We start from the raw sequence: 23,647 nt of genomic DNA on the forward strand, positions 1-23,647 counted from the left end.
ATCCTTTCAGGTGCTCTTTTAATCTGTTACAAGTTGTGCTCTACGTTGAAAGAAGAAAACACTTGAAATTTTAAGAATACTAATCTTGTGTATATTTGTAAATTACTTGAATGGCAAGGTGTGAATAGCCTGCCCTACAACCAACATGTAGTCATATTAGGGTGATGAGAATGAAGATCAAGCAAATGACAGTTGACAGGCACAATATTGTTTATGGACCCAATCGCAATAAATAAATAAATAAAATGGACTAAAGCTGGATTGATTTATAGTCTTCCCGTAGAGTGACATTATTTGCACGTTGCGAATTGGATAATTACAAAGCAAAGTTTTGCGCGAAGACCAAACGGAGAAGCAATTGCGCCCTCTAGTGTAGAGTTGGGCACAACCCTCTTGTCAAATAAATAAATCTGTTTCATTCGTCATTGTTTGTTCATATTTTTGGGTGCATTTTAGTCATTGTTGCTAGGCTGTTCACAGGTGACACTCTGCAGCCTCTGTACCGGGCAGAGATCACGTGACTGCTGCTGTCCGGGCTCGGGACAGGGTGCGGGCATACACCTGTTGAATGAAGACACAGACAGACCACTTTGCGCAGCACTTTTTATGTTAATGACCTGTTCGGGAACTTCCCCCTCTCTCCAGCTTCAGCCGCCTCTCGCGCTTCAGCCTCAGACTGGCATCACGTTCACTTGCACTTGCAGTTGTTGTTTTTTAAAGGAATCAGACAATCCTGTGATATGATCTGGCGACTGGTGGTCTTCTGGGGTGTCTGCTGTCTTTTTGTGGCAGCCGGTCACAGTCGAAGTGTCCCGGGGAGCACCGCGACACTCCGCAGGACACAGGCGCGCGCGCGTCCCAGAAGAGACGGCACTGCCAAGCCTGGACACGACCCCCCCTTCACCCGGTGCCGACTGCCCCTCAGTCCAACCGAGCACGAGGTCCTGGATGACAACACGCACGAGGTGAGCTCTGATATTTGAAACAGACACATTCATCTATTACATATTATTACATTCATAGGCCCAGAGCCTGTAATGTACAACTGAGTCATTAAAAGAGACTATAGTGTCATTTTAAATTGAACAGAAAAAAAACAAATAGGCTGAAGTGTTATATTATTCTCTTCAGACAGGCTTTAATGGTGATGATGGCTCATACGTCATCTTGACCTGGGTTGGTGATGGCACAGGAGTGAGTACTGAAGAAACTTGTATTTGCAGTTGTTGTTTTTGTTTTGTTGCTCTTTGTCTGGTTTATTATTTTCCAAAGTAATTTTCTTCCTGTGGGTCATTTTTATTGCATACTCCAGGTCATCTTGGTGCTGTCAACAATTAACGCACCCATTGACTCTTTTACGGGAGGAGGCTCCTCACGTCTTTACAGAAGGTATATTTGGAAACGGATCATTAACATGCAATTGTACTAAACATGTACTTAAATCTCCTCTTATTTTTGCTATTAGTACAGATTATGGAAAGTCCTTCCTTGACATCTCCCAACAGATCAATCACACATTTATCCGAGAGGAGTTTGGAGTGAGTGTTGGACCAGGAAGTTCAGTAAGTAACTGTTTTTTGAAAAAATCGCCCGGCAACAACTACAAACTGTAGAGTGTCCACAAAGTACAGACAGAAAGTTTTTGCTCTGATGCAAATTTTTCTTATGACTTCACGCTCTTGTTTAGCAACATTTGTCAACATAAAGATCAAGTTAACTAATTGGAAATACAGATTCAGTTTTAATCTAGGCTGTATTAAGTTCCCTTCTCTGTGCTGTTTTTATGTATTGTTTGAACTACTGGTATTTAACTAGATGTATATTTTTATTGCACCGTGGCAGAGTGGTTAGCACTCTCACCTCCCAATAAAGAGATTATGGGTTTGATTTCTGAGCCATGATCTGTCTGGGTGGAGTTTGCCTGTCCTTCCCATGTTACAGAGGGTTCTCTCCGGGTTCCTCCCACTGTCCAAACAAATCCATGTGTTAATCGCCCCTAATGAATGTGAGAGTGAATGTTAGTCTGTGGGTCTCTGTGTTAACCCTGTTTTATGATCACAAACAGGTGATTTTAACTGCAGATATCCCAGTGGTGGACCATCCTGGAGGAATAATCTTCACCTCCACAGATGCTGGGGCCACTTTTGCCTTCATCCAGCTGCCCTTCCACTTGGCTCAGCCAATCACATACCACTTCCTGATCCACGACTACCTGGTCGCTCTCAGCATTGATGTGAGTGTGTTTTTCAAATCCTGAGTTGGATGAATGACTTTTTTGTCACTTTGGTTTGATTTTGCTCTCTGGTGAAGGACACACCTTTCAGAAAGGTAAATACTCCTCTGTTCCTTCACAACCTCAGGGCGGACTGTGGCTCTCGTTGGACTTTGGTGCCCAGTGGACAGAAGTACATGATGGAGTGCATTCTTTTGCCTGGTGAGGAAAACAGAAACTACAATAGGCCAAGGATCAACATGTTATTGGAAATGTCACCATACAAACTCGAACGAATGTCAACACAGTAGTAGCAATTGCTTCACAAATTCAGTTAAGAGTATTTTGACTTCCTTCTTTTTTTAGGGGAGCTGGCATTAACCTGTTCTTCAGCTGCAGTAATGTAGATACAGGTGAGTCATTGTGCCTATGCAGTCAAATCAAATATATGGTTGATATTATTGCCGTGTTTTAGTTGATGCAGAGGAAAGGGGAGATTTACAGCTAAAGAGGACCCAAGATCTAGGAAAGTCTTTTACCACAATCCATGAGGATGTCTTCAGTTTTGGATACATAGGAACCTTCCTTTTCTTCTCTGTGATGGAGGATTTGGTGAGACACAGAAACAAGATTGTACTAAATATATAATTTAGTTGATTAGTTGTGTCTGTTGGGCAGTAATTGTACATGTACAATTGTTCTTTCAGAGATCTCCTCGTGTGATGTATTGCTCATCAGACCAAGGAGAAACCTTTAGCCAAGCGCTGCTTCCTTCTGCATCAACTGAGCAGGTGAAACACTGAACCAAACTATTTTAACCAACTGATCGGCACCACCATGGTTTATCTATAATATTTGTTCGTTTGGGATAATTCACTTTGTGTGTGTGCCTGCAGTTCTACTCAATTCTGGACGGTGATGAAGACATGATCTTTATACATGTGGATAATCCTGGAGGTGACTCATAACCTTTCATTCACATTTACATTTTCATTTTTAATTTAACAGGTTCCAAAACATTCACCCGTCTCTAAAAACACAATCTCCTGTTGACAAAAGAACTTTCCAGAATCTCAAGTTGTCTGTAGGGGAGAAGCTTAACGGTAAAGGACAGACTGGTTTCACAAGTTCTTAGTGTTGCTGACCAATCACTAAATTATACTTAAATGTGTTTATGCATCTTGCACAATACATCAATCTTTGTCATTTTTGCCTGCATAGATGATTCTGATGATTTAATGTTGGCGCACAGTTCCAGTTAGTCCTGTCTCGTTGAAGTGATGGGGCTTTTGTTGTGCTCGTATAAATAAGGGAGCTAAGGAGTAGAGGGGCTTTATCTTTTGTTGGCTGGAGATCTAGGTTACACTGTCAAAGCTGACAAGCATATCTCGGGATCAGGGCGTTGCACACACACTCATGCGAAACTTTTTCCATCACCTTCTTCAGTTCTGTTTTTCTTTCATGAGGAACCAGTCCAACTAACTTATCTAATAGAAAGCTGTTTATTATATTGTTTTTTTCCACACACATCTATATGTCTATTTCCAGATGCGGACCGAAATGTAATTTGATAATCATTGTATTATTTTATCTTTAAAGGTGCACTATGTAACATTTCTGGTGGAATGTCCGCCCCCTGCTGGTCATCATGGAGATGTAATTACTTTGTCTAACATGTTATAACAACAGTATGACATTAAACTGATCTATCTCCATGGAGACAAGCAGGTGCAGCAAATAGGCAAAGTTAAGTTAGGTCAAATCTGTGGTGACGTGCAGTACATGGTTAGAATGCATGATTTTCAAGTTTAAATCAAAAACAACATCTCCCCACCAGAAAAGTTAGACACCTTTGAGAAAAGTGGTGATGCAGTTATGTTTCCTTTCATTTAAATATGAATTATTTATTTAATTTCAATCATTTTTCCTCAGATACATATTTCGGAACCATGTACACATCAGACGACCGTGGGATTGTGTATTCTAAATCCCTGGACAGACATCTGTTTGACGGGCATCGTAAAAGTGACTTCACCAACATCACTTCACTGAGGGGAGCCTACCTCACGAGCAGACTGGGCGACGGTACGGACTCAACTTGCTCTGTATTCACAACGAGCAGCAGCGTTTCTTAGCTTTTTTTTCTTTGCAGATGGCCGTATAAGATCCGTCATTTCCTTTAACAGGGGATTAACATGGAGACCCCTGAGCAAACCCCAAAATGTGGACTGTGGGGAAAAAGTGAAAAAAGTTAGATAAATGAAAATGATAACTTATTACTGCATTAGTGTGTCGATTCATTTATTGTATTTCTATTTCGTGCCAGTGTAATCTTCATATCCACGGAGAGCACAGCCGGGACGACCACCTGGTTCCTATGCTAGCTCTGTCAGATCCAAGTGCTATTGGTCTCATTATTGCTCACGGTACGCTGTAACATACAAAGACTCTTAATGCTAAATGCAGCTTTAAATAGCCATTTATTTACCCTCTTTAGGTTCTGTTGGAGACTCCCTGTCCTCCTCACAGCGTCCAGATGTCTTCGTGACCTCAGACGGGGGTTATAACTGGAGAGGCACGTTGAAGGGGCCGCATCACTACAGCATACTGGACTCAGGGGGACTTATTGTGGCAGTGGAGGCTCTACATAATGAACAAGTCAAAACCATCAAGTACAGACAAGCTAAACACTAACATGCCATATATATCATAAAGCCAGGAGTTATAGCCTAGTTTTTTTTTTCTTTTAAGGTTTTCCACTGATGAAGGACAGTGCTGGAAGTACTATAACTTCACAGACCAGGCGTTTTTCTTCGCTGGTCTTTCGTCTGAACCTGGAACTAAAGCTCTGAGCGTCAGTGTGTGGGGTTTCAGGCCAGAGGAGGACAGGCAGCCAATGTGGGTGGCAGTCACCATTGATTTTGAGAGTCTCATTACAAAAGAGTGTAAGTAATAAATATATTACCACCAAAATATGCATTGGTTGTTTGTAGAGGTAGAAGTAGATTGTATGTCTCCTCCTGCTTTAAGTCACGGTGTTAAATAACTTAAATAATCATTTCTAACACTTCTTCAGGCAAAAGTCAGGACTATGAGCTATGGCTGGCTCATGCAACACAAGACGAGGGAACAGACAGAGCTGGCTGCGTCCTGGGCCTAAAAGAGACCTACAGGAGGCTCAAGAAGCAGTCTGTGTGCAGGAACGGAAGAGCATATGTGGTCAGCAAGAAACAAAGTCCCTGTTTATGTACAAGACAAGACTTTGTATGGTAAGAAACCAGTTAACACTGCTCCAAAGAACACGTCTTTGTCTGGCAAAAAGAAAGTTAAATGTCTGGAATTTTGAAGATGTTAAGTGTGTTTTTCTCATGCTTCTTTGAAAAAGTAGACCTTTCTTTTTATTGACATTTACAAACTGAATCAAAGTTAACCGGAATTATTGTTCAACAGTGATTATGGTTATTTCCACCAAGTAAACACCTCTGAGTGCCTGAGACAACCAAATTTTGCAAATAAAACTTTGGAGCTTTGCCTAAATGGAGAAGAAGATGAGCTGCTGACAGTGGGGTAGTTGTACATCTTTGTTTACATAAATAGTTGTTAACAGATAAATCACAAGATAATTGTGTGTAAGTGTATGAACTAAACAGATATCGCAAAGTCCCAAGCAACAAGTGTGAGGGGGGATTTACGCTACAGAATGCTGTTGAGACAATAATCCGACCCTGCAGTGTGAAGACGAGTCCTGGGCCACCAGACAAACCACTGTCTCCAGTTTCACACTTTGACACTCCAGTGAGTTCCAAGTAACTGGTTTGAATGCTCTTGTTTTTATCACCAATGGTTTGCAAATGTATTTTTCAGAAGGAAAAGCTCGTTTTGATACTTGTCTGTGTAGGCGCTGCTGCTATTGTTCAGATAGCCATTGCATCCGCTTTCATCATAGTCAAAAGAACGATGTACAGAATCAGGTAAGGAAGAGAAAAATGTGAGGTGCAGTAAAAAAATAATTAAATCTTGAGGTTATTCTTGACCAATGCTATCTGCAGGACACCAGAATATTGTTTTTCAAACCTCCAAGTACAAGATGAAGGTACATTTACAACAATGGATCTGGAAAATGGCAGCAATGGAACTACAGGTCCCCATGACTCAGACACGGTTCGTATTTCTTTTCTGGATCTTTGCCACTGTGTTCATATTTACCCTTACATTTCCTCATTCTTCATTCTGACAGGATCTCATTGAATAACCCACGAGTGAATGACAGTATCATGGTCACCTGTGCCATATGTTTGTCATGTGTGTGGTTTCATTTCCTAATTCTTGTAAATAAGTATCTTGTGTAATATTGTTTTATTTATTGAGGTGTTCCATTTATGTAAATATAAACTCAGTAAGCTAAATGAAAACCATCCATTGATTAGTCTACTCTTCTTCTCCTGTCGAGTGTCACCAGTACCAGGTGAGGGCGCTGCAAAGTGTTCACTTCAAAGCAAAGCACCGAACAAGAAATAGCACAAGATCGTCTATTGTGGGTAGATGCTCATGGGCTTACTCCGTGGATCTATTATAATATCGGCTTACACAGGATGTGCATCTGAACCATGGATCTATTATATTATCCGAACCAAACGTTTCGAGGCTTCGAAGCAGTTCGGATCACCTCTCTAGAGTGACATCTAGTGGTATGTTTTAGTACTATCACATCCAGTGGTTTTAACCCGATTCTATGTGCTATGGTTGGCAATAATAAAATAACTCCGCATTTTCGTTGTGTGTGTATTATTGTAGCAAACTGTGCTTCAAGAATAACATATTTGATACGAGCAAGGAATCTAGATTTTATTTCAAAATTGGCCAGATAAGTACAATAAGTAAGGAACACTTTGAAATTGGCTCTTTCTCTCACCCCATTTCTCTTTTTCTTTACGGTATAGCGTAAAACACATAATTTAAGGACGTACAACTACAGTGGGCCGAGGTAAATAAACCTTTTCAGTTGGGTGACGATGTAGAGCCTACATCCATGTGTAGAGCCTGGAACGCTGACCGTCACGTGTACGGAGTGAGACGTCTTCCCAGTGTTGTTATCTTTCTGCTCTGCTTCCGTCGCACGCGTGAACAGACACTCCTGGCTTTGTTTCCCGGACAATTAAACGGTATGATTGATGTTTTTTTTTTTTTTTATCTTTTCATTGTTACATATTTCGCATTAAACAAAACATTCATTTCGACAAACCTACACGCGCAATTTGGCAGTGGATTGAGCCATTTCAGTGACGCTCTAACAAGGAAGTACTACTACCAATTTCACCTACTAAGTTTAGTGTCGTACTTTTTAAATCTAAAACATGTTATTTTCCGGTTTAATCTTTTATACGAGCAAGCCAATAAGGAAAACTATATACAGCTTCGAACTGCTGAGGTTCGGCAAAGACATGTTGGCGCACGAGCCTAATGTATGACAGTTTATTGGGCCAGTAAAACATGTAAACCTAAAATAAATTAAAAAAAATAATTTCCGCGACGCATGAGTTCCGTAGAAGCTCGAACGGTTCCGGGTATGCGCGAGCCCCCCGGGAGCACGTGACTGCCGCACCACAAAGCCACGAAGTGTGCCCAGACGTGGCCTTCGTTCACGCCGATCTCCATGGAGACGCGGGCCACAGCCGCATTCCTAGGCTGCGTGAAATGGTACAGCTCACAGTAGGTGGCGGTAATGCGACACATGGATACCGACGTCATAAAACATCAGAGAAGAAGAAGAGGCGTTCCCTGAGATCACGGGCTGTAGTCATCTTGAGCCTGTAGCACATATATCAAGTAGTCTTTGTAGAGCTGTTGATGAAGCTGTGTTTGCACTTTTAACTCTTTTAAGCTTGTAAATATCCTTCCAGACTGCTACAGAAGACGGACCTTTGACAAGATGGTCAGAACAAGTGGTAAGTAAACATTCGGGTTGACTGTTTACCCTTTTTAAGATCTCCGTTTGGCAAAAAAGTTGATTTTCTTCTCTTCATCACTTCAGGTGTTTTCAAGTTCGCGACGATACTGTTCGTTTTCATCGTAGGGATCTTTCTGACGTTTCAACTGTTAGATCTTAATTTAGAGTTTAAAATAAGCGACATACTTGGTGAGTACAACGGGTTGGCGCGTTCACGTGACATCACAACATCCTTGAATCCATATCGTTAACGTAAAAGAGCACATGCCACGCTTCTGTGATGGAATTTGCTCTTTGTGATTGCCATGTCCACAAATTCGCTATGTTGCAACTAAAATCTGCGTTTTACCAACACTCATTAAACTTGTCTGTATTCAATGTGATCGGCCTGTAGAATGTTGTGATGCCATCTGAAACCCAGCTGCCTCATGATATTAAAGATATTATTTTATTTTCAGCCAGGTCCGTCCCAAATGAAACCAGTGAGTATTTTAACTTTTATCATCTATTACATATTCAATCTGCATATGACATTATTTGTAATTGATGTTAATGGGGGTGTTTTGAAATGATACATACAATAAAATAAGGATGCATTGTTGACCTGTTTGCAGCTGCTAAACCTGTGCGGCTCAAGTGTGGCTTGCTCCGTGAGTGTCCCAAGAGCCACTTTGCATTCAAAATGGCCAGTGGAGCAGCCAGTGTGGTTGGGCCACGCATCTGCCTAGAAGACAAGATGTAAGCATTAAACAGTAGTTTTTATAGTTTGATTATTGTTTTAAAGTTGTACTATGCATCCTCTCTGATAGAGGGTCATAGAAGGTTATTTCTTTGCCAGGAATGTTCAACAATTTGACATTTTATTTATCTATGTTGCATATGTTCACATATAATAGATGCAGGTGTTTTTTATACTAATAATGTACATGCGAGTGGGCTCTCCCCTCCATAGATCTGACCTGTAACTGAACATTCTAGGCAAAGCAAATTCTAAAATCTCCATGGAAACAAGGAAGTTGCATATTGCACATTAATTCCCGTGGTTGGTACTTTCACCCCAGTGTGGACATTTCAGACATTGAACCTTAGTCGTCCCTGTGATTATAGTATTTTAGGTCTAGTTCATCTTTTGTATGGCATTTTAAAAAAATGTGTAGATGCCACTGACCCTGGAAAATGTTTGCTGAGCTGAGGTGTTCAAGGAACAGTTAAGCTGACCATTTACAGTTGACTGTTGATAAATACACATGTTTCAAAGATATATTTTTTTTCATCTAATATATTTTATTTTCATTAAAAAAAATCTTTTCACAGATTGATGAGCAGTGTAAAGAACAATGTCGGGAGAGGAATTAACATTGCCCTAGTGAATGGTAAATATCAAGGAGGTCCATAACGATTGCACTGAATATTAATCCACCATAAAACATTTTTCACTAAGGGTGTTATTTATTTTAAAGGAAGAACAGGGGAACTCTTGAAATCGGCCTTCTTCGACATGTGGGGCGGAGGTAAATATGGTTATTGGCCTTGTTGTATTTATATCAGCCATGTTTGTGTACTGTTGTTCAGAAAGGTTGAGTTAGTTTTTGTTCCCTCAGACGTTGCACCCTTTATTAAATTCTTAAAGGAGATTGAAGATGGCACTGTGGTGCTGTTGGCCTCATTTGATGATCCTGCAACAAAGTAAGAAATATTGTTTTGTTATATTTTTAATAAATGGGTTTCATGTAACTGCTGTTCTTTTGTTTTAGATTAAACGATGAAGCGCGGAAGCTTATCGCAGACCTCGGCAGCACAATGGTCTCACAGTTGGCTTTTCGAGACAACTGGATCTTTGTAGGTGGAAAAGGAATCAAAACCAAGAGTCCATTTGAGCAGGTAAATGCCATTGCACCCGAGCAGACCTGTTGGACAGGTTTATCAGTCTTCTTTGCCCAAAGGAAAGGTGTTGAAGTGTTGAAACAAGGCGTTCGGCCTTTGTCCATGTCAAACAAATGCATGAATGAATCATTCTTACTGTGAAGTCACTGCTATTATTTAATAAAACAATCCGTATAACATTATATCATACTATTAAAATACCAGTTTATTTTTGAGAACATATAAAGAACGGAGACAAAACACACACACACAAGGGCATAAATACAGAAGTGAAACACGCATGACATAGTGCTAAACATGTAGTCCACCATTTTCAAGTTCAGCCCGAATGTAATGTTCTACATTTTTTGCATGTGAATTATAATGTCGGCCCTTGATTGGTTTAGTTTGCATTATCCATTTTTTTCCTTGGCATCTCTTTGTTCTTGCCTGGATGATGATGTTAATTATAATATTTATAATAATATATAATATGATGATGAGGATATTGATGATGAGGATATTGATGAGGATGAGGATATTGATGATGATGATGATGATATTATTATTCATACTTGGGTATTTTTGACCCCCTGTATGAAATTCATTGAATGTCACACATGGGGCATAGACGCGATCGGCTCGGCCTGAGGTTGTGAGAACGCCCGTCACAACAGTGCCGACTAGTTCAAAAAAGAAAAAACATGAAACTCTTAATCTTTGGCCTAGGCACATGAGACTTGGGACAGTGATAGAGCTACCTTTTGACCTCTGACCTTTTGACAAGTAACACACCTGGCAGCATCGCTCTATGATAAACAGTCGAGTTCAAAACAACACGTTTGCATCTAAAGACATTGAAATGTAATAAATAATCAAAAGAATGTTGATATTCTTTACGGTCTCTGCGTAACACGCCCCCAATAAAGGCTTAATTTCCTGTTTTTTCAAGGACAAGTCACACCTAATGGAATTGATCTACGGAGCTCATATTTCATTCACTTATGCGTTTTTATGGTCTGATTGGAAATAAATACCTTTGTAACAAATTTACTCTTAAATACGGCTCTCGACAGTTTGCCGCAATGTCCTTTTCATCCTTTTCATCTGATTTTAAGCTACTGTCTTGTCTAATGAAGCTTACGGGCCAAACAAATCCTTTAAAAAAAAAAGAAAGTTGAGACTTAAATGCTTTTGATAAAAAAAAATCTGAGTTATAATTGTCAGCGTTGCTTTGTTTCATTTCCTGGTTGTAAATAATTTGTTATTACCTCTAAAAGTCTCGTTTCTTAAAGTCAAATGATTATTTTTATGTATCGGAACATTTCATTTGCTCTCCCTTTTTAATTGAATACAGAATTACATGTACATCATTCTCAGTCCTGTCAGTTTTATTTCCATTACTTTTGCAGTAATATGGGAGCATGGTTTTTTGCATCCCTCTGTGAGAAACGTATCGATAAACCGTACAATTGTTGTGTTTTGTATCATCTTTTGCAGCACATAAAGAACAGTGCAAACACGAACAAATTTGATGGATGGCCTGAAGTTTTGGAGATGGAGGGCTGCATACCAAAGAAGTTCTAGTGCCTCCTGGTGTGGTCTCCTTCTGAAGGGCGAAGCTGCTGTCCTCACGCTCTGATCCCGTTTGAGAAATGGCTGGATTAAACTTGGCCTTCAAATAGGTGCTTGATATCGCCAACATGCGCGTGGGATACTGGTACTGATGACAGGCCTGCAGAATTTGCACAGTTGGGGTGGGGAAATGTTTTATACCAGATATGTGTGCCCTCCTCATGTTTTATACCTTCACTTTTAACGTTTAACATATTCAACCCTTAAAGCCTTAAACTATTCTTGTTTTTCTTTTTGTAACTTAATTCTATGTATTTAGAGTTGAATTTGACTGAAATAAAACAGAATCACTGTATTTGTAAATGTGTGGGTAATTAAATTTTATTTTGTGAAATAAAGTATATTAATTATGTATTATATGATTGATACATTTTTAAACACAGAATTTGTTGTTTGTTTTTTGCCTGTTATGTTTTGTATTATTAATCCCACAATGGTGTAATCTTTAATCATTGTTAAAACTGATAGAGTAGAATTTCTTATTAGATTGATTAAATTAAATTTATTCAAAATGATGTCCCAACCATGGGACACCTCAGATTCTATCTAGATTCTAGAGTAACTAAAATTGATTTACCAGACTATACATTTTGTAGTATTTGCAATAAGTGACTAACATGACAAGTAAGCTCTGTGACACCAGCAAACTTCAGTTAAACCTACAGCAAACTGCACTTGAGGTGATTCACTGTGACATGCACATGATTCCATCTTATTTGGTGATGGACACATACAATGCAGTTTATTTTATCCTACGAGTTACAATGGGCATAAGCTTCTCTTTGGCTTGTTGTATGCACTTATATTATGATTTATTTAAACGGTGACGGTGGGCCCCAACCAACATTGTATTTAGAGCCACCAAATGCTTAGACTTGGCCTGGCATATCATCTATTTTGCCCCAAACGCCTTCTGAAGGCCTATGTTAAACATTGCATCAATGTAAAATGAAAACTACACTTTTATAATCTACAAGACAAACGTTTATCTTATTGTTGCATCAATTGAAACTGTTCAGTCCTCAAATTCCACCTGTTTCTCTAATGTCAGGCAGGGGGCGCCATTGTCTTATTTAAGACCACTTGTTTCACAAATGAAGAGTATGGACAAGCAACAATGATGTCAACAGTTTGTACTTGTAGGGCTTAAATAGATCTACTCGTACTTCCATGTATAGCAGCAACTTACATTTAAAGAATGTGCATAAATATGCCAAAATCCACGAGAAGGTGGTTTGTTCATCAGTTTTATTTTCAGTTTTTCAAAGCAATTTAGCTCTTATCAAATCAATCAGAAGCACATAGAGCATTTTTTGTGTTCAGATTTCATGTTCTTCCTGTGTTTGGGTGAATTAACGCGTGCAAAGTCATTTACAGCAGCCCAATCCTCCACCTGAAGCCCTGAGCAGGTTCCAGGCTTCTTTCAATAAGGGCTTCTGTTTATTCCTGGTCTTTTTTGTTTCCATAAAGACATTGAGGGGTGGATCAAAAGCAAAGAATTTCCCTAAGTTAACAAAACAGTTATAACTTTATCATTTGAACTTTTTTAGGTAGATCTGGGAAGCGCAAGATTCTTCACAATTCCAATACAATAATATCATAATGTTGCAATACATGCGATAATCGATATATTGAACATGATGTCACTTTTTAAAGAACCAAATACATTTTAACGGCAGTATTTCTTTGTCAAACCACATCAAAACTGTAAAGATGTCAAATGTTTTGTATAAATAAGTTTATTTTCTTTTAAGACACAACCAAAGTGTATCACTGTCTCAAAATAATTCAGTAAAATATACCAAAAACGACGGAAACCCAATATTTGAGATAATTTGTCTTCTCTAAATTTTCATATGGAAATGTAGACATCATGTTACTTTTTTCCACATTACATACATGGATTTGGTCTTTTCTGCAGCATTGTGTGTGGAGATGTACAGTATGTGAGAGCTCGTGTGGGCTGGTCCTTCTCTGACTCTCCTCTGAGCAATTGGCCGTAGGAGTAAACCATCAGACATGATCTTATATAAGACATGTTATATGATGTATTATGTATGAAGCTGTAGTTTATCCCTGCTCATAAGCCTCTAATAATGGGACACCTGGGGAATGGAGAGCTCAGAATTGTAAACAGGGAGAATAACATGCTCTCGTGACAGACCACTTCTTCTTCACTTCCCATGATAAATCTGCCAGCCAAACAAAGGTGGCTACATCTCTGAAGGGGTCAGATTTCTAATTCCCTACTCACTTGGTCCTCTCACCTCTCAACTTTGACCCCCCTGACCGGTCCCCCCTATGCTTCTGTTCAAAACAAGTTTGAAAAGAACTCCTGGCAACCAAGGCAATGACAGTGAACAAAAAACATCACATAATGAACTCACTTAGGCTGGGGACAAATGTTCATCAGAGTTTTATTCCCCCTTTATGCTCAGCTCCTGTCTCGGTTTAGAAACATCAATGTTCTAAAAAGCAGCTTCCGCTCTTATTTTGAGCAAAGTCTTAAACATTGACCTTGTTCCATTTTAGTGCACAGAGCTGGACACAAACTAAGGAGCTTCTGAGAATGTCCTTTGGCGTCACAATAAACTTAGTACTCCTTTAAACATCTACTGTAAAGTCTATTAAATACGTGTTTCAGGTATGATATAATATACCAGTGTTTGGCCTGTGGCATCTTGAGACTGAAATCTGATCTGCACATTCACAGTATCTTATTCCATGCAAAGTCGGTACTATTCCTTAGATATAGGCCAAACAAAGACCCTTATGTTTACTCCACACACATTAACTCCATCAAACTTCTTCCACCTCCAGAGAGAGCCTCCTCTGAGTCAGTTAATCCCCCACTCACAGTGGGCTCTGACCTCATTGGCCTTGCTCCCCTCACCCCGGCCCAAACAGCCTCCTCCTCCTCCTGCTGCTGCTGCTGCTGCCCTGGTCCTGTAGACAGCTGTGTTTACACTCTGTGGGGCTGTGGGAACTTCCTGATACGCACAGACAAACGGCACAAAGGCTGCAGACTCGATCAATAACTGATCATATCGATCACTTTGCACGTGTGCATCATGGTAAAGAGCAGGCCAATCTACACAGGCTGTTGTTACTAAAGAAACACACACTTTTAAGTTGTGCCTCTACCCTATTTGAAGATCTAATCCATCTGAAATCTTCTATCAGTGACATTTACACTTGTTAGCATTCGTGCAACTTGCAGAGTGTGTTCTTCATGCATCTAATTAAATACTGCTAATTTTAAATCTTGACAAAATGTGCTTTCATCTTCAGAATATACTAATGTATTCAATAATTGGTGTCACATCACTTCAAACTAAACATTACCTCATTTGGGTGCTTCACAAAACCAGATCGTGTCAGTATCTTATGTAATTCATCTCACTGGGCAAATCAAAGTTTCACTGCATGTGATAAAAGTCTTGAAAAGATAAAAAAAAGCGCGCTGACGCACACTGAAATAGGCCAATAATGTCAGCTTGTATCAAGGAGGCCGGCAAGGGAAGGAAATCACACTATATATTATTTTCTGACTTGTCCCTACAGCTTTTCTCCATGAATACAACCTCCCCATAAAAGTTTACTGCATCAATTTGCATCATGCTTTCTCCTTGCACTACACCCTTTGCAACGACATGCCATAAAACTGAATTAAACAGGACATTCCCAAACTCATTTCAATGAGCACATGTTATTGCAGTCACTTTGGTGCCAAGAAATGCATTTTTCTGCATAAAATGATTAGCTTTAGCCTTCCATCTTTTCTACAGAAGACAGTTTGTTTCCACAAGCTAAGGACGCCTCTGAATTAAACACTTTGCATTTGACTCTATGGATTTAAATAGCTGCTTTGACTTTGGGAGCATAATAGTCTTTAAAGTATAAATGCACAAGCAGTCACGCGTACGACCTTATAAACTAATGTGCTGGCAGGGCCCCAGAAAGGCAGGGCTTTTACCATTTTCTTTACGTATATTTGTTTATTTTTTACTTAACAAACCAAATACACAGCGTTGATTTAATGGAATGCATAATGTTTTGTATTCCACAATATTATCCTTGAGGCCATATTTTATATTCATTCACAAAGCTATACATTTTCTTGAGAAACCGACGCACTGACAGATGTATTTTTCACAAAGGAGAACGTCACGTGGCAGACAAAAAGGTTTTCTAATGGATTTTAAACTGGAGCAACATGGGATGGCGCTGCGTTCAGGGAAGGCTGTTTTTGTTCACATTTGAGACGGCGTCGAGTCAACTGTAAGTGCTGAGGGTGATGGCATTTCTCCGTCGTTTTCTCCGCCAACAAACAGAACCCTGTCCGCTGTATGTTGTTTCTTGTATGAAGAGGAAGCAGGTGTGCAGACTTAACCTGGACCTTCACCTCAGCCAATGACCTCACATGAGCAAACACACGCCCATTTAAGAGATCCCTTTAAGAGAAAACTGCTCTCCATTCCATATCGCGGTAAAAATAACTCCAGATAGCCTTTTTAGAATATGTGAATACTATCTCTGTAGACTCATATCTTTGCCTGTGAGGGACTGTACTCAGCAGTGGTGGAAAGTAACAAAGTACAAAAGTAAAAAGTACTGTGTAGGTGAAATGTTTAAGTACTTCGGTTTAGTCATTTCTACAGTGGATACTTTTTACTTTTACTTGACTACATTTGAGAGCAGTATTTGCACTCCATGACATTGTTGAACCGGACTGAAAAGTAGAAAGTACTTTTGTAAGAATAAAGGGGTTATTTGTAGCACATTCAAGTCCCGGCTTTGGGCAAACAAAAATATACATACAATTTACAAAATGTTGATTTGAATTGCTTCTTTTGACCAAAAATCAATACTAATCTTGATCAAAAACACCACATTTATTGCTGTTCTCAAAAGTTTGAAAAATACGCTTTTGAACTACATTTTGAAATACGTGTTTCAGAATTTAAGTTAAGTTGATTTTTCTATATGCTACTTTCACTCATGTATCTGTACTCACACCCAAGTAACAAAATGGAGTACTACTTCTACCGCTGGTACTCGGAAGCATATTTTCAGTGTGGATTCTGTCACTAACAGATAGCAGAGGTTACTGAACTGTCAGAGGGTGTCGCACACACATGTGGCCAATAAGGAGCCAGAAACACCAGGTGATAGAGCAGGGGAGTGACCAGCGGTTCACTGCAAAAACCACATTGCAGATTTAGAGAGAAAGAATGCCAGGAGGAGTGGTCCAAAGGGGGCGTGGTTCGGAAGATCGATAAGTTAAGAGTGAGAAAAACACATACTGCAGCATGTCAGGTTGGATTGCTCAACACTTGGGTTTGTTTTGACCTGGAGTGACATTTCTGTTTGTGTGGAAGAGGTAGGCAATAGTCTGCAACAAGATTATACTGAAATAGTTTAAGATATTGACATTTAAAAGGCAACTATAGCTAAATTATTCAAAAGTCACAGCAATACTTTTGTGCTTAATTTCACAGTAACGGTGGGCAGATCGATACTAGTCTAGGTTGATATTGACAAGGTATCAAAAAGTATTCTCTCTGATTCTCATGCAAAAAATATCAATACTTCAAGTTTCTCCAAAAGTGTTCATCTGTTCATAGTTTAGCAGGGGTGGATGAAGTGCTCAGTGTTGTTACTTGAAGCTGTTTTGCTGTAAATTGAGTATATTTTGTGCTCCACCAAAAAGGATCTTGTAAAAACAGCACTTTCAGACTGTCTGCAGCTGGTAATAAAGTCTTTTATCTTTCATAAACCTGGAAGTAAAAGTCATAAGCAGCGCTCTGATGAGCTTTGGCGGTCTCTGCACCAGCTTCACTTCACTGTCTGAAATAAATATTCTACACGCGTCTGACAATTAATGCATGTGAATATTAATACATGCCAAAACGCTAGGAACATCCTCCTTTCTCAGTTTGAATAAAGTAAAAGTACAGATACAGGATTAAAAAACAAACTTTCATAAAAGTATCACATGTAAAAATCTACAGTATTGAGGTGCTGCTGTGCCTGTAAAAAGTAAAAGTATCCCGAGCCAATATTTAGATTAAATGTTTAAAAAACCCATCTAAGAATAGATACAGATAGGTTCTTTGTGATGTAGAGAAGTAAAAGGAAAAAAACATCTATTGTAAAATTTACTGAAGGAAAGTACTTTTACTGTTACTTTCAACCACTGTATTTTATTTGATCTTAGACCAGTTCATACAGCGGCAGAGCAAATAAAATGATGAAGGCAAAAACCCTTTATAGACAAATTTAAATGCATTTAACACAAACCCATTGGAATTGGTATCGGGTATCGGGTATCGACGTTCCGATACTGGCCATAGGATATTTTATTTTCTTGGTATCGTATTGAAATAAAAATCACAGCTATAAAATCCCATTTATGATATACTTGACCAGGACATACAGGCACATTTGGGACCATTTATGATAGATAAATAAAGACATACATTGTTGTCAACATATCCGCCCTACCAGCTGGGGACCTTTATCTTTTTATATTTTCCTCTGACATGGATCTTTCATCATAACGTAAATGACCTGTATGTCACTCAAGCCAGGCAGAAACACAACACCCTTTGGCCCAATGCTGTTCTAGTATTTCCCCCCATTTGGGAACGCTGGTCTATATTATTGAAGACCGGAGCCACAAGAATGAATTATATTTCATTACATGTAAAGTTATGTGCATATTCATGATTGACATCGGACAGAGCACTTGCCCCTGAAACTCTGTATGTATCTGCCATTTCAGGACGTCTTTTTGAAAATATATATATATATATATATATATATATATATATATATATATATATGTAGATATATATATATATATATATATATATATATGTAGATGTTTTGCACGGCCCTGGACACATTTGAACAAAATGTATTTTATTGCAATTCAAAGCCATTTCGGTCCCAAAGTCAGTAACCATACCAACCAGTGTTCCAAATCTGCCCCGTCTACAACAAATGGCCAACCAAGTGCGTTGTTAGCAGCGTAGTTTAGTCTTTCTTTTCCTTTTATTACGTGACCTTAATATCAAGCTTATTCTTTTCTATACCATTGTTCATAACGGCTTCTCCCATTCTCTCCCTCTCTCTCTCTCTCCTGCATCTCTGTGTGGATAATTATAGCTTACTGGAAGAGATGATGCCGGCTCCAATGCCTTGTGGGTAGGAAAAACACCAGGAAAACAAGAGGGATTCCGATTGTTCCCTCTGAGCACGACAGCATTGTGGTGTTATGCTACTGCGCTTATCTCCTACACAGAGCACACAGTACCTTTGGGAATGTTTTATTTTGCTTTCTTCAAGTGCCAGACATTTAAAAAGTTGTTTTTTGTGTGCCACTGAGGCGTAATTTTGCTAAAAGTGTGAAAATAGCGACTACTCACCCAGCACAACATTATATCTCAAAAATGATAATAAAGAGCAACAAAATACTTACAGATGTATTGGGGAAATATATATCTGTGTATAGATGCGGGTTTGCTTTGTTCAAATTAAAAAAAGAAAATGTACCAATAAATGCATGAATAAATACATAATAAATAAATAAATAAATATTAAAAATAATTAATAATTTTGATAATAAATGATACAAAAAATACAGGCTTCATTGTTGTATTGTGGGGTATCTGATGGGTCAATTCCATACAATTCAAAATAAACTAATCTGGCCTACTTAATCTCAATGGTCGTTGATTTTGTCTGTTGGAGAATTCTTTCTTTTTACATTTTCTTTTCCGTGTTTTGAACGACTCAAGCAGTTGATGCGTGTTCTGGCAGAAAAGTGCTGGGGCTGTGTCTGGCCTTGTACCCAAGTGGAGGTCTAAAGTGCACACTGAATACACGTATGTAGTCTCTTAGGTTCGCTCTGCTCTTTTCCTGTTACACTAATGGCCAGACTTTCAGAGGCAGGTTCACGGGGGATGGACTGAGGGAAGTACATATCTGCACGTAGCACACGGAATGAGTCGGAACAAAGGACTTTAGCTTTGACAGCGCGGCGTTTAATCACTCTAATAGCATGAGTCCCTCTGTCATAACGCTAACCCTATATCGCCTTATGGAACCACTTCTGTGATTTTTAAAGGTTTATTAGATTACAACAGATGCCGTCCAATTGCTTCAACCCTAATGTCCAAGCTGGCCAACTATGAGCCTCTAGTAAAGTGTTTGTCAGCTCCTTTTGTACTTCCCCTAAATCCCTATTTTGAACTATCTGACTGCTCACAAGGCAGAGAAGTGGATGTTTATTTGCACGAGACAGCACATGTTTTATGGAATACCTTCTCGCTCTTATGCATTTGGAGGTTTCATGTGGAAAATCCGTGACACAGGCATGCAGAGTGGGGGAAAGTACAAAAGTAAAAGTTCTGTACCGTTATAAAGATACCTTAAACATTTTTATTCTATTGGATACTTTTTACAATGGAGAGCAGTTTTTTTACTCCACTACATTCTTTAACTAGACTGAAAAGTAGAAAGCACTTTTCTGGTATTTTTAAACATATTTATGATGACAACTTGCCTGAAGGTTTTTACTTCAAGTCCTGGCTTTGAGCAATGACCAGGAAAATTAATGTTGCAATTTTTGACTGAAAATCAACGCAATTCTACATCAAGATCAACACATTTGACTCTTAAATACATTTCAAAATATGTGTGAATACTTTTTACATTTAGTTTTAATTAAGTAGATTATTTTATGTGGTACTTTTACTTAAGTATTTTTTTGCTCCTGTATCTGCACTTTTATTTTGATTAGCAAAATTGAGTATGTCATTCACCACTGGGCTGGCCTTTTTATTGTTGTACTAACAAGACAGTAAAGCAGTGTATTCTTACTTTAGAAGGTGTAGGTCAACATGTTTTGGAGCTGATTTAATCATTTGTCAGTAAACTTTGACCCTGTGTTTCTTCTTTGGGCTTTCATGGCTCCTCCCCCTTAAGTCCAAAAGTGATAAACTTGTGTTTTGCAAATGTTGACACAGTTAACAGCTTTAGCAGACGGCCCGCAGAGAAGGGAATGACTCCGCTGGGCCAACAAAACACCAAACGCAAGTCCAAAGAGCATTTCAGTTAAAATTCTATTTACTCAATCAGGGAACACAAATACTGTACATTTTTGAGCAAAATAATTCCTATTTTTCATTACCATTCTATAACAAGAACAGCATGGTGTAAACGCTCTCTCTTCTTTCTCACACTTATTGTGCTTTATCTCCTATATTTTGTAAATATAGTTAGTATATTTTTTCTATTTTACTGTACGATAGGGACACGCGCTGGAATAGCAACTGTTTTTGACTTTTTTCGGCTGGATTTGAGCGTTTTTCGTTGCGTTCGTTGTGTTGTTGTGACGTGAGCTAGCTCCGAGCGAGCCCACCAGCCCCCCCCCCGCGCTCTCCGGCCGCGCTAAAGTACGGCGTGTCGTCGGTACACGTTTATATACACGTTTATATGAAAGAGGAACTTCACGAACGATCGGGACACGCACTGGAATCGCTTTAAATTAACTTGTTTTGACTTTATTCGGCTGGATTGAGTGTTTTCGTCGTGTCTTGGCTCTGAGTCCCCCGGCTCCGGCCCCGCCCCCCGGCCCCGCCCCCCGGCCGGCGCCGTACCGCGTTTCCACAAAGGAGGAACTCATGAAACTGAGGAGAACAGTCGTCTTACCCGGAGATCGTCACATTATCCCGTCGCAATACTGACCTAACCTAATACTGATGTGCAATTCTGTCGTATGTGCAATTGCTGTTGGAATTCATGTGCAATTCATGTGCAATTACTGTGAAATTCATGTGCAATCTATGTGCTGTCGTGACACATATTCATGTGCAATTACCGTCGGGATCACATGCAATGGTATTTATTTATTTATTTATTTGTCTATGGGAGTTTTTATTTATTTATAGGAGATCTTCTACTGAAAGTGTTTTTCAGACTTCCTATAAGTGATCTGTTCTTCTGTATCTACCTCTGTATCTACCTGCGTTGCACCAATGAAATTTCCCCATGTGGGACAATAAAGGAATATCTTATTAACATAGGTTTAATAAATATGTTCTAAGACAGACTGACTCACTGTTAGTAACTCTGTCCAATGACCACACGCTCCTGCTGGTCTCACACTCAGATGCTGCGTATATGATTTAGCAGAAAGCCTTTTTGGCCCATTTCCCACCGCGTCACAGACATGTGAAAGTGCATGGATGTGCATCCATATGATCGACTAGTTGACCAGTCATATGAGTATTTCTGTTGTTTTTATTTAAATTTTGAATAGATTAAAGTCTAAATAAAGTGTAATATGGTGACTGAAAGCTTCTTGATCGAGAATATTTACTGTAAAAGTGTATTATTGATAAATCTATTATTATTTAGTTCTTCAATTTTCATTAAAATACCTCTGTCTTTGCTGTAAAATGTATTTTTCTATGTTTATTAGAGTCTGTATAGTCCAGATTATGATTACAATGATCAAGTATTATAATTATTTTTATAATCTTCTCATCACAATTAGTCACTTATTCATTGTAGCCCTAGTTAAGAGCACTCATAGTTATAATTTATTATAATTACCAATATTATTTTAAAGTTATTTGGTTTTTTTTTATAATTATTACCGGTAAACTGAATTTAATTGATCATTTGAATATATAACACTACTGGCTTCTGCCATCAGAATAGGCATTATAGCTCATCCAGAATATCAGAACATAATAAACATTGTGACCAGACAGTATATATTCTTCTTTAAAATATGACAACACTGTTCAAGTTATTTATGATACATGATTACTATTAAGCCTATTGCATTTTCAGATGTGCACACCCTGTTCTACAGTCATCAACACAGGATGCATGCAGTTTGTTCTTGCCCAATGTAAACTCATCAGTGACTAATTCTTTATGGTCCATTGCCATGCCTTTGCTATGAGTTACACAGAGATTATCTCAAGACTTTCCCACAGCCACAGTTTCTACAGATGGGATCCATTCCAACTGATAATCCTGCTAGAACAAACAATGCATCTCATTTGTGAAGATTACCTGGCTCAGTGGAAATGTGTGTTTGTGTTGTGCCTTTGTGGAAAACTGCAGGATGTTTTAATATTGACCATTGATTTATGGAATGTTGTATTTTCTATTTTTCCTCACTTATTCAGGGATGTTTGATTCCTAAATGTCATCATCAAATACCACAATGTATTCCTCTTATTTTTAAAAAGTAACTGTATTCTGAATACCACCAAATGAAAGCGTAATTGGAATACAATTATTACAGTTACAATAGTATTCTGAATATATATTTTCAGTTTCTTCCCAACACTGGTAACATTTCTGGTGGTGTGGTTTCCTAAGTACGGTAATAAACTTGTCTATCTCCTTGGAGACAAGCAGGTGTCATCACCAGGCCAAATTACAGGTCGGATCTGTGATGAGGCGACACTACTCAGAGTAAGAATGCATGTTTTTTTAAAGTTGTGTTTTGATTATTATTTTGCTTATTTGTTAATGGGACAGCATGTATTAATGAAATGTAAATACACTGAATTTAACTCAAATCTAATCTCGCCTAACATAAAAGTTACACCTTTAAGTCCTTTGTAAATTATATATAATAAACCCGATTTTAGAAACTAACTTTCAATCTTTATTGATCCAGGAGGGATTTAATTGTGGCACAGACGATCCTGTGCTTTTCACCATTTAATATAAATGTTTATTGGCGCCATTTTAAGCACTTTTCACCATTTAAAAGATAGAAGATATAAAGATATAATATTTGTTTTGAATTATTAATTGCCATGGCAAAGAAATTAATGATTCTCTCTGAAACCCACAGAAAAGCAGTGCAATGGACTAATTCTGTTAATAATATAATACATCCTAATCCACTAGTGATATTTTCTTAATCCAGTCTTCCTTGAAACCCACTGTTC

The 23,647-nt window shown here is 38.7% G+C and overlaps 2 protein-coding genes across 2 annotated transcripts; both read left to right on the forward strand.

Moving 5' to 3' along the window:
- The first annotated feature begins 501 nt into the window (after positions 1–501).
- LOC140368168 (sortilin) lies at positions 502–6,475 on the forward strand. The gene is made up of 20 exons (XM_072455084.1): positions 502–965; positions 1,132–1,194; positions 1,313–1,389; positions 1,466–1,562; positions 2,066–2,233; positions 2,361–2,434; positions 2,579–2,625; positions 2,688–2,824; positions 2,920–3,003; positions 3,109–3,169; positions 4,145–4,297; positions 4,365–4,462; positions 4,539–4,638; positions 4,710–4,884; positions 4,964–5,157; positions 5,289–5,481; positions 5,663–5,779; positions 5,863–6,007; positions 6,077–6,183; positions 6,262–6,475. The coding sequence occupies exons 1-20, from the start codon at positions 741–743 to the stop codon at positions 6,458–6,460; spliced, it is 2,514 nt and encodes an 837-aa protein (XP_072311185.1). The 5' UTR covers positions 502–740; the 3' UTR covers positions 6,461–6,475.
- An 871-nt stretch (positions 6,476–7,346) lies between these two features.
- On the forward strand, positions 7,347–11,874 carry fam3c (FAM3 metabolism regulating signaling molecule C). Its single transcript, XM_072453774.1, has 10 exons — positions 7,347–7,374; positions 8,113–8,157; positions 8,244–8,348; positions 8,618–8,641; positions 8,774–8,897; positions 9,474–9,532; positions 9,620–9,670; positions 9,761–9,845; positions 9,914–10,040; positions 11,523–11,874. Exons 2-10 carry the CDS (start codon positions 8,142–8,144, stop codon positions 11,607–11,609), a joined length of 678 nt encoding a protein of 225 aa, XP_072309875.1. The 5' UTR covers positions 7,347–7,374; positions 8,113–8,141; the 3' UTR covers positions 11,610–11,874.
- The last annotated feature ends 11,773 nt before the right edge of the window (positions 11,875–23,647 follow it).

This window comes from Eucyclogobius newberryi, unplaced genomic scaffold (genome assembly GCF_026437365.1).
Source record: "Eucyclogobius newberryi isolate DKJ021-1_F unplaced genomic scaffold, fEucNew1.0.hap1 SCAF_2, whole genome shotgun sequence".
Taxonomy (NCBI): Eukaryota; Metazoa; Chordata; class Actinopteri; order Gobiiformes; family Gobiidae; genus Eucyclogobius; species Eucyclogobius newberryi.

Coding starts and splice junctions, on each gene's coding strand:
- LOC140368168 (XM_072455084.1), top strand. CDS start 741: ATGATCTGGCGACTGGTGGTCTTCTGGGGTGTCTGCTGTCTTTTTGTG. Junction 1,195..1,312: donor GGGTTGGTGATGGCACAGGA/GTGAGTACTGAA, acceptor TGCATACTCCAG/GTCATCTTGGTGCTGTCAAC. Junction 4,463..4,538: donor GTGGGGAAAAAGTGAAAAAA/GTTAGATAAATG, acceptor ATTTCGTGCCAG/TGTAATCTTCATATCCACGG.
- fam3c (XM_072453774.1), top strand. Junction 9,533..9,619: donor TAACATTGCCCTAGTGAATG/GTAAATATCAAG, acceptor TTTATTTTAAAG/GAAGAACAGGGGAACTCTTG. Junction 9,846..9,913: donor TTTGATGATCCTGCAACAAA/GTAAGAAATATT, acceptor CTTTTGTTTTAG/ATTAAACGATGAAGCGCGGA.